Source organism: Phragmites australis, chromosome 19, assembly GCF_958298935.1.
Source record: "Phragmites australis chromosome 19, lpPhrAust1.1, whole genome shotgun sequence".
In the NCBI taxonomy this organism is placed as follows: domain Eukaryota; kingdom Viridiplantae; phylum Streptophyta; class Magnoliopsida; order Poales; family Poaceae; genus Phragmites; species Phragmites australis.
In genome coordinates, this window is record NC_084939.1 from 24388132 (window position 1) to 24399401 (window position 11270).

The 11270-nt window shown below is 46.3% G+C and overlaps 1 protein-coding gene across 1 annotated transcript; it reads right to left on the reverse strand.

The window, feature by feature from the left end:
• Positions 1–5014: 5014 nt before the first annotated feature.
• LOC133900609 (PAN domain-containing protein At5g03700-like) lies at positions 5015–6895 on the reverse strand. Its single transcript, XM_062341804.1, has one exon. It carries the CDS (start codon positions 6785–6787, stop codon positions 5300–5302), a length of 1488 nt encoding a protein of 495 aa, XP_062197788.1. The 5' UTR covers positions 6788–6895; the 3' UTR covers positions 5015–5299.
• Between the last annotated feature and the right edge of the window lie 4375 nt (positions 6896–11270).

Here is an 11270-nt window from a genome sequence, read left to right on the forward strand (position 1 = left end):
GTACTCTATGTACTCACGCTTGCTTTCTCCCAACCACTTGTTACTACTCAGTGGGTAAAGACTTTGAGGATCTCCCGAACGATGGAGCTGAGTTCTAAGAGCAGGAAGACTTCAACCTGGATACGATGTTGTAAGCTGGCGCTCTCCCAAATAACGCTTGTGGATTGATGGAAGACCCGCTACCATTGGTTTATCTTAGTGTATTTCTTAAAGACCTACGGGTCCTTTGTATTGAACCTTATTGTTATGTAATGACACCGTAATAATTTCACTTATGCCATCACCGCATATATGAAAATTTAATTCTAACATACATTTAGAATGCATCTAGTTTGTTCTTTTAAAACTGGATGTGACATCATCGTATAGGCATGCAATGTTGGCTCCAAATGTCCAAGCTCTTGCAAGAAACACTACTATTTTTGCAACATCATCGTTCATGGATTATCCCTGTTCGTTGAATGCAGACTCCAGCTATGATGGAAGAAACAAATCTAAAGTCATTAACTACTCTACAAAGTGAGCGAAGCGCTGCATGTGGATCCTGCTCCTTAGGTAGATTCTCGAGTGAAAGCTTTCTAAGGATATATTTATTTGAGCTGGAGATTATGAAAAATAGCTCGTATATTTTAGATTATAAGAAGTTGGATTATACAATATGCAGAAGCTGTTGTAACCCGAATTGCTGAATTGTTACAATCTAGGGGTTGGACTGTTACACACTAGATTGTGATGAGGGTATATTTATTTCAGCTTGCAGACTGTGAATCACAATTCACAATTTCTAGCTAAAACAAATAGGGCCTAAATCAGGTAGGATTCGAGTTACAAAACAGAGCCATCATGGATAAAAGAAAGAAAGAAAAAATGTTAGATGTCTCTAATGTGTAGAAATACTACCTGTGTTACCGGGACATACGTGTTTGAAACTTTTTTATGGTGTCAGACGTGTATCCGTGCGTTGACTCGCATTCAACACGGTGCGACATACATCCGACACGTTGGGGTTGTGTCTTGGTAGCACTGCTCCTGATGTGAGCACGAGCGAGAGAGACCGTGAGGTCGGGAGATAGACAAGTGAGAGGAGAGCGGGCCAAAGAAGAGAAGGGAAAGGAAAAGGAGTTGGGCCGACAGGCCCTTGTCTCGGCTGGTCCAAAGAGAGAGGGAGAGGTCCGAGAGGAGAAGAGAGTTGAGCCGAGCTGCACTCTAGATTTTCCTTTTTCTCTTATAATCTTACCTATTTTTATTATTTTAATAATGAAGTGCATTTATATTAGACGAATCTGAATTCGAATCCTGCTTTCTAAGCTTACCGACAGACACCCGAATCTGAATCTGAATCCGATACCGACACCCATGTTCAAGTCCCGGTAACATTGAATACTATTAAACTACATGGATACATCAAATCAGCTTATCCTATATACTTTGCATTACAAATAGGCAAATGGCACTATTGAGTGCAGATTGATATCTATTGCCGATTGAGCCCTGTATATTGATTTGTTTAGACCAGGCCACTGAGACAACGGTGATGTGTGAAAGCGGAATAATCACGCAATAATGTTGATTAACCAGATGGGGTTACATATATAGGCGCTCTACTACCATATCTCTATCTCCGGTTTATAGAAACAACAGACCGGGAGAGAATTTAGGGAGAGCCAGCCATACGTGCGTGATACAAGCGCTGGAGATCGGCTCATGCACGATACGTGCGGCATGGCCATGCACCATATGTGCGGCCATGCATAGCTAATGCCTAATATAAGTCTAACACCCCCCTTCAGTCGTAGCGGCAGTGGAGCGGACGTTAAGACTGGATCGAAATTCACCAAAAACTGAAGAAGGCAATCCTTTGGTGAAAATGTCAGCATACTGAGAGGTGGTAGGTACGTGAAGAACGCGAACAGCACCGGCAGCCACCTTATCTCGAACAAAGTGAAGATCAATCTCAATGTGCTTCGTGCGCTGATGCTGAATTGGATTGGTGGACAGATAGACAGCACTAATATTGTCACAATATACTATAGTAGCACGAGCAACCGGATGATGAAGTTCATGCAACAACTGGCGCAGCCAACAAGTCTCAGCCACAGCATTGGCAACAGCCCGATATTCCGCCTCAGCACTCGAGCGAGAAACAGTTTGCTGCCGTTTAGAAGACCAAGAGACCAGATTATCACCAAGGAACACACCATATCCAGAAGTGGAGCGTCTCGTATCTGGACAGCCAGCCCAGTCAGCATCACTGTAAGCAACAAGATCAACAGGAGAAGTGCAATGCAGCTGGAGTCCATGATCAAGGGTGCCCTTAAGATAGCGAAGAATGCGCTTGACAAGTGCATAGTGGGGCTCTCGAGGATCATGCATAAATAAGCAAACCTGCTGTACTGCATAAGCTATATCAGGCCGAGTAAATGTGAGATACTGTAAAGCACCAGCCAGACCTCTATAGTGTGTAGGATCAGCAACAGGCGACCCGTCCAAAGACAATTTGGAGCTAGTATCCACAGGTGTAGAACAGGGTTTGCAATCAGTCATGCCTGCTCGCTCAAGAATATCAAATATATAGTGGCGCTGGGACAGGAACATACCATATCTCTATCTCCGGTTTATAGAAACAACAGACCGGGAGAGAATTTAGGGAGAGCCAGCCATACGTGCGTGATACAAGCGCTGGAGATCGGCTCATGCACGATACGTGCGGCCTGGCCATGCACCATATGTGCGGCCATGCATAGCTAATGCCTAATATAAGTCTAACAATGTGTACAATGAGCCAAACAATCCCTATTTCCTCTGCTGGTTCAATTGGCCTGAAGTCCAAACTCTTCAACATCTCATGAGTGAAACAAATGGTAAGGCATACATAAACTACTTGTAGCTCTAACACTATCTGACTTCATATGCTAATGATACTGAATTCACACGCACACCCATTCTACCGGACCAATTTCATGTGACCTAGCAGATGTTTTATAAGATGCTAATGGTCAGATGTCAAAAAGGATGAAATGCATATTCACAATTGCACATGGCTTTGTAAGTAGAGCAAGTAATCGAATATTATGCCAAAAATGTGTGTACTTTTGTGAAATGAAAACTGAAATACATTTAATTTCCTGATTATTACCAACATATGTACATTTTTTAAATTTACTAATCTATCGATTTTGACTTTCACCTCCACAAATATGGGGGACACGAAGAATTAACCATTCTACATAATTTTGATCTATATGTACATAGTGGAGGAAACATGGACTTAGAGCATGGGGCGCAACCAGAAAAGTAAAAATCCAGTTCCTAAACAATAATGAAATCATACTTGCAATGTTACCTGTCAGTCCCACATTTCATACCACTAATTTTTGAATTAACTGACAGTTTAATACCATGTAGTGCAGTACGGCTATTTTCTTGAGTGAATTGAGTAATTAGTAACAGCTACACAGTGATGATATGTTTTACGGAGCACATGATTCTACCACGATCTGAAAGTCTCTTTACAGCAAAGGGCTAGTAAAGAGAACAATGAAACAGACAGTCTGTTTGGTCCTCAGAATTGCAATTAGTTTTTGGAATTGTTTGGTTACATTGGTACAAGAACTAGCAGGAAACCAATATTTCAAGGTTACTGCATCTCCTCACCAAAATAATATGCGTTTAAAAGCAGAGAGGAAACTACTATCCAATAAAAAAAGAAAGGACGCAGGGATCGTGTCATAGCGGAAAACAAATTTATGAGCAAAAAAAGTTTTGTTTCCTCTCACAATACCTCATATCACAGTAGTACTACCCCCAGCTTTACTCAAGAGTCCAATTGATCTGCCAGCAAGAAGATAGGCATCGACACTCAATGACACGCAGCAAACAATCGCAAGGAAGCGGATGGGTTGGGGAAAAAAGGATTTTGGGTCCATTGAGAACAAAACTAGGGCTTCGTTACCAAAAAAAGAAGAAGTAGAAATCGATCCAAGTCCGGATTGATCTACTGCACTTGCAATACCAGTAGAGGGGAAGGAGGAAGAGGTTCAGCGCGGCGAGGCTCCGAGGGTATGTGTGACGCTCCTAATGCGGTGAGATGATTTCAGTGTAGAGCATGATTTCAGCAGTAACAGCGATCGATGGGCTCATCGTGGGCAGCACGCTTACTTACAGATCTGAAACTTGGCCCAGAAGAATCAAGGAGGAGCACGGCATAGCCCTATGGAAACTAAAACAAAACAGGCCATCGAATTTTGTCTTAAAAAAAACTGGCCATCGGATTGGCGATTCCTATTTATGGGTCAACTGAGCTCATTCTTCACGTCGGTCACCTTTGATATTCGTGCTAGGAGCATCAAATGGTTGCAGATATCTTTTCCTTGTCCTCCCCGACGCCCGACCTTGCCTTTCTCTTACTGTTGCCGCCGGGCAGCGAGTTTACAGTTAGGGTTAAGATTCGGGGTTAGAGATATATCTCCTTTGCTATAGAAATCCGGGAGGCAAGGTGGTATGACAGCGGTGGCGTTGATGGGTGGGGTGCCGCCAGCTACGCGCTGTGGAGGAATGGTGGTGGGTAGAATCAAGGTGATGAATTTTTGGCCAAGAAGGTTAGGAACAGCTGAGGAGGAGACGACGGAGGATGGTGCAGTGAGGCGGCAAGGACACCGCCATCCACGAGCGGTGGAAGAAGAGGTGATGGTGTGGCAGGTAGGCGCGGCATCAGTAAGGCGCAAGCGGCTGAAGAGGTCATAGGTCCATAGGATGGGGGCGGTGTTGGCAAAAGGCTGCTGGAGGTGTTGGCAAAAGGCTGCTGGAGGTGGAGAAGATGACAACACCTTGTGGCATAACGGGTCGTGGGCCTATCGTTCACGTGGGCTAGTGGGCTTTCCGGCCTGGCCTTAGCGCCTACAGTCGGTTGACTGTTGTATAGGAGCTCTCCATCATATATCGACCAATCTACTACTGTATTTCTTTACCCATCTGAGATCGGTCAACGGTACTTGCACTAGTATACATGCTGACATACAGAAAAGGTGAATAAAGTATATACATCAATCACAAAACGTACGCAAAAATGTTACGGGACGAACAGGGAACAGATCATTAGATCAAGGCCGGTGAAAACTATAGCGTGCGCGCAGCTTAGCAACCCTGACCACTCCCTGTGTCTGCAGCCATTCTCTACGGCAAGCTCTGCAATTCTGCAAGGAGCAGCAGAACTACTTGCATCGCATTCTCTCCTCCGTCCTCTGCAGTTCAGTAAGCACCGGAGTACTGATCGGACTGTCACAACGACCGTCCCATCGATTCATGCCTTGAACGAGTTGTTAGAGCTGGCCATGTACTTGAGGTCCTTGTACGGCCCCGGCACCAGCTCCTGCTCCATCCCCGCACGTCGCCGACTCTTCCTCTCCCACACTCTGTACCCGATGTACGCTCCGGCCGCGGCCAGGCCCGCCAGGATCAGCGACAGCACCGCCGTCGCGGCGGTCTCGCCTGGCGACATGCCCGGTCGTTTTGGACTCGGCAGCTTCCTGACCTTGAAGTAGCCCACCTTCCGGTCGTCGGCCTCGTACAGCAGCGTCTCCACGGGGAAGTCGATGGGGTAGCAGTACCCGCTCGCGGCGTTGTGCAACGCGCCCCAGCAGCTGCAGTTGGCGGCGCAAGCCTGCTCGCACTCCGCCGCCGTCTTGTTCGTCTGGAACGGCAGCTCCTCCTTGTACGCCACGGACACCCGCTTCCGCCGCACCACGTCGAACAACTGTCCGTCACCATTGCCGGCACAGAGGTCGGTGGTCTCCTCGGCGTGGCACGGCGGGGAGGTGCTCGGGCTGTCGTTGAGGCACTGGCACTGGGCCTCGCCCGGTACGCACAGGCCGTACGCGCCGCACGAGGTTGGCAGCCCGCACCGCTCGGAGATGGCCTTGTAGTCGGAGGTCCAAGCCTTGGATTCGCTTGTCCAGTAGTATGCCCGGAGGTTACCGTCGTCTTCTAGCGTCATGCGCCGGAAGACGCCAGTGATGCTCTGCGCGAACGTGTCGAACGAGAGCACGTCGACCTTCTGGCCGCCGCCCTCGAGGTACAGCCCGAAGAAACCGCGGCCGTCGAGGCAGCCATACACCGGCGGCTGCGTCGCGTTCTCCGGCTGAGACTGGAGCGCCGTGTGCTTCCAATACATCGGCATCGCCCGGCCGCCGTAGGACTCCATGTGCAGCGCCATGTACGACTTGCCGAGGCGGAGTGCGAACCGGCGGTTCTTGGAGATGAGCGGCGGCGACGAGACGGTGAAGTTCTGGTCGAGGACGAGCGTGTCGGAGGGGTTGTCGAAGCTCTGCCACGCCGGCATGGGCTTCGCGTATCGCCGGACGACGAGGTTGGAGGAGTCGAGCAGCACAACGGTGTCGCCGATGGTGTTGAGAGTCTGCCACAGCACGCCGTGCTCCGGGTCGGTGAGGACCAGGCTGCTGTCGAAGGTGAGCGTCGCCGGGCGCGACCAATCCCCGAGGCGGGTCGGCGAGGCGCTCCAGAGCGGGAAGGAGGAGGACAGGTGGACCACTGCGAGGTCGAGCGACGCCGAGCCGACGCGGAGGAAGCCGAACGCGAAGACGCCGTTGGGCGCGTGCAACACCGGCTCGAACGGCGCCGTCGCGCCCGCCGCGTGCGTCGCGGTGAAGCCATTCGACAGCAGCGTCGTAAGCTCTTCCCCCTTGGCTCCGTCGACAAGAAGCACCGCCGATGCCACGCATAGCGCAGCGATGATGATGGCGATCGCCGGAACAACCATGCCTTCCCTCATTGCAGAGAAACAACGCGATGGGGGGTCAAATGTTTGGGAGAGAGTAGTGCATACTGCATCCTACATATGTGCATAGGGATTGGCATATGCATTTTGGGGAAGGTCAACGGTTTGACGCGGGCAGTTCCTCCGTCCATTTGGTCAGTTCTGTATAATCTAGTCGATGACCTGTAATAACTGATTTATTGGTGTTTCTTGTTTTAACCTTTGTGATATAAGGGTTTTGATGGGGTGGGTTCATCAATTGCCATTTGATAATTTAGATAGGTTGAGATTAGTTCATAACATAGTAATTTCAAGTTAACCTCTTTACATGAAATAAAGATAAAAATATAAACGAGGTGATATATGTATACGGATCTGCCTCATAGATAATTGTAAGCGAATTTTGGAGACAAAATGTTACATGACCAATAGGTTGAAGCTAGGTTATAAGCTTTCGTGCTTCAAACATAGCACATTCAGGTTAACATTTTTATACAAAACGAGGACAAAAATATAAACTAGGTGCTATACGTATATAGATATGTTCTAGAAGTGAATTGTACTATAAGTGAATTATGAAGGCAAGATTTTATATGACCAATATAAAAGGGTGCATATGTGTATGCGTATGCCTAGTTTTGTGGGCGAGATGAACATGCACGAACTCAACTCTGCATCAGCTGCAAGTTGTAAGTTGCAACTACTGGCAGCAAAGTTAGAGGTATGAACTGGCAAAAAGTCAACCAACGGTTTCCGCCCAAAAGTCATCTACTTCGATCTGCATTTCCCTCCCCCTGGACTGGCTTTCTGAGTTCTGAAGTGATATATTGCTATCTTCCTCGACCTTGGTGGATTGTTTTGGTTGTGTAGTAGCAACAGAGATTTGGCATAGAGTTGAAAATATATTTGGTAGAGATGTTGGCAATAATTTTGAGTCAGTTGAACGTTTTTGGATAAGTGATAATAGAAATAAGAATTCGAATATCATTTCTACAACAGTTTTGTGCGCTATTTGGAAAACAAAAAATAAAATGTGCTTTGAAGCTGAAATGTGGGTGTCTTTGCAGATTATTTGGCATTGGATCGTGATTCATACAAGAAATCGGAGGAGCTTATGCCCGAAGGAGAAGATGACGACTTTGGATCTTGTCACATCAGAATTGGAGAGAGAAGCTGTGCGGCCGATGATGCTGAAGATGGATCGAACCTGCTGCCACCGTACCTGACGAAGATGAACATCAACGGATGAGTCTGATTCCGGGGCAGGATTTATGGATTGTAGGTTGAAATATATATACCATGTCAGTTATAAATAGACTTGAATTTAAATTAAGTGGATAGATAGTGACGGATCTATAACTAAGAATTATAAGAGCTTAATTTTTTCTCATTCCTCTTCCTTTCTTTCTCTTCCATGTCCAAAAGTAAAATTCAGAAGGCTCTCAGGTATTTCTAGGGATAGATTGGGATAGAGTTATAATCAAACTTGTATTAATAAGTCTATAAATGTCAAGCATCACCGTGTAACCACAACGACAACAAATAAATGAATATAAGGAGAAATATACATAGTCATACGCTGAGAAAGTAGACAGATGGCTTAACCTTGTTAAAAAAAATCATATCTTAGTGTTGCTAATTTTACGTTTGGCTTTATAATCTAGCTGATGCTTGCACTTAATCTAAAATTGCTGCTGGTTCCTACCTCAGCATTTGGCAATTGTTAAGCATTCGGGTGTCACAATCCTTCGTTCGTCAGCTCGTGTTGGTAATCGGTGGAAGCTTTGATTTGTGAGGCGTTTACTTTGATTAATTTGCTTGCGGATGCATATGGAGGTGCCCATGGTTTGATCTCTGCATTGACCTTGAATGGCTTGAATATATCCCAAAGAATGATTACTATATTCTTTAGTATTGTTTGACATCAAATGGTTAACAATCCTTGGGATCGTCTAATCAGCACATTGAACAGTTATGAGTCCCCTGTCACAAGGATCTGATCAGCACATTGCCAAACTTATATTTTTCGGTCAAATTCTGAAAAGAGACTTGTTCAAAAATGTGATTGCATCACTGAGACATCATTTTTTTTTCACAGCTAGCTCGTCTCTGCGAAGAAGAAATAAACTTACCAAGATTACGAGACCACAATAGAGTTAATTATTTACTAGTAGTGCCATCCAGCTAACTTTCAACAACCATTTTTAAAGGGGAAGTTGACTTTCCAGAAGTTAGGAGCTTATATTAGCATCCACAATTTTCTTGACAAGTCCGATTCGGTTCGGATAAATGCATAAGTTTGTTTTTGCTGGCTTGGATTCCGGTCCGAATTAGCATAGCGTCAGGTGCTCTGTCAATCTGATAGCAGCTGTACGGGTGTGGACTGTGTGTTAGCAAAAACTTTCATAACCAAAATTGTTACGGAAAATATCTGAGCCCGCACATAATATTAAGGTGACGCCGTGCAGCTCGTGGACTTAGACTTCCTGCAAAAACTAAGTCTTTCGGAGGCCATGAATCTCTAAGACTATTGTCTTTTGAGATATGAGAAGAAGCTGGTTTCTAGAGAGAATATCAGTAAAATAAGAACACTAAAAGTAATTGATCTAATATAAGGTGATCGATAGTTAATATCGGCGCAAGTGGTCGACACTCTGATACTCGGGACAGTGCGGCGCCGCAATTAACAACTGGCTAGGTACCACGTTACTAAGACTATTTGCACTATTGTATTTGATATAGTAGATAATGTCTTTTGAGCATGTTAAGCTAGGCTTGGGTCGTGTGATTCGGTCGGCTCTAGATCCCTGCAGTATAGTGATAGCTTATATCCGATAAACACGAATCTCAACAAGGACCCTTGGGTAAGTTTCCTATGCATTCATGACAAGGATATGCAGTTTGGATGGTTGAATTTTGAATTTTGAGGTAGGGTTAGGCTCAACCCCACGGACTAGCCGTTGCCCCCAACGATTACATTTCATTATACTCATCAAAAGGTCCAGCGTGTGCAATATTACAAGCGCCGGACCATCCGACATGTATTCTCTACGAACTAACCATTGGAACTCCACTTTCTTTCTTGTGAACGCCGGAAGGTCTGGCGTGATATCCTCTTTGAACGTTGGAACATCCTATGTGCATACGATGCCAACCGAACCATTTGCAACCCCTTTGAAAAAAATGGTCCAGCATCTTGATTTTTTGAATGTCGGAACATCCAACATGTATTAGATTTCACTGCAAAATTTTTATGAACAATAGAGTATTTTTCTTTGTGAATGTTGGAGTTTTTTCTTTGTGAGCGCCGGAATATCCGACGTGTACAATTTTAGCAGAAACAACAATATGTATTTTGGTCATAACGTTTTCCCCTGAACTCCAATGTTGATGATCTTGAACTCTATGAAAAGTTTGTGAAGAACTCTACAAGATTGTATAGAAATATATCCCATTTAATCACATCAAAAATTCATAAAACAAGTCTAATTCATTTCTCTTTGTCCTGACTTCGGTAACTTCTCTTTTGTTGCATCCATGGGATCTACTAAAGCATATATTTGATAAATATATTAGTCATATTGACTATATTATCATTAATTACTAAAATTACATACATGCCTTAAGAGGACCATGTTCGCTATAGCTCATCCCGGCACAACAACACGGGCTCAGGAGGCGGCGGCGGCAATGGAGTGGCGCGCCGCAGTGGGGGGGAGGCCATGGCGCTTGCTGATGTGGGGGTGGAGGCCCATAGAGGTAGGTAGCCATGGTAGCGTTAGGGACGGGCGTGGTCGGGGATGCGGCCATGATGGTGGACGTAGGTGTAGTGGTGGAGTCAAGCGTAGCGGTGGACGGGGCTCCCTTGAGTGACATGATGCAGCATGCGATGGCTAAAGGAGATGTCGCCGATTAGGGCGTCGGTGCAGTCCCCGTCACCAGCGGTAGAGAGGGCGGTGCTACTAGTGTCGATGAGTTCTAGGAGGTAACCATCGTTGTCAAGTGGTGGTGATGGTGCGCGAGTTCAGTGGTGGTTGCATGCATCGTGGTCAACGTTAGCACGATGACTAATGTCGGCTTAACAGTAGTGTGTGATGCTATCGTGGTAGATGCAGCGGTGGTATTAACAGAGGTGGAGGTGGATGCAGACATAGGGGAGAACGCCGACGTAGTTGTAGATGCAGCAGTGGCCGAGGGTGGCGCCATGGTAGCCGTGGCTGAGGTCATGGATGAGAGCGCCGACTCATCGATGCGGTTGCTGATGAAGGGGAACGTGTGCACGTGCTGGACGTCCAGCGAGCAGCATCCGACGCAGACTTTACTCCCGTGGGTGGCACGTCGTGCTTACTCCGCTCCCTAGCTCGTCCGAAACCAGACGAGGGCCTCGACACACCATGCGCTCATCAGTGCGAGCATCTGCATTGTCGTTGCTCTGTAGACGTCATAGACCTGGTGTAGCACGTCATCGGTCATCGGGTAGAGCATGTGGCTCACGCAG

Bases quoted from the DNA above. Each gene is read 5' to 3' on its own strand.
- LOC133900609 (XM_062341804.1), bottom strand. From the start codon at position 6,787: ATGAGGGAAGGCATGGTTGTTCCGGCGATCGCCATCATCATCGCTGCG.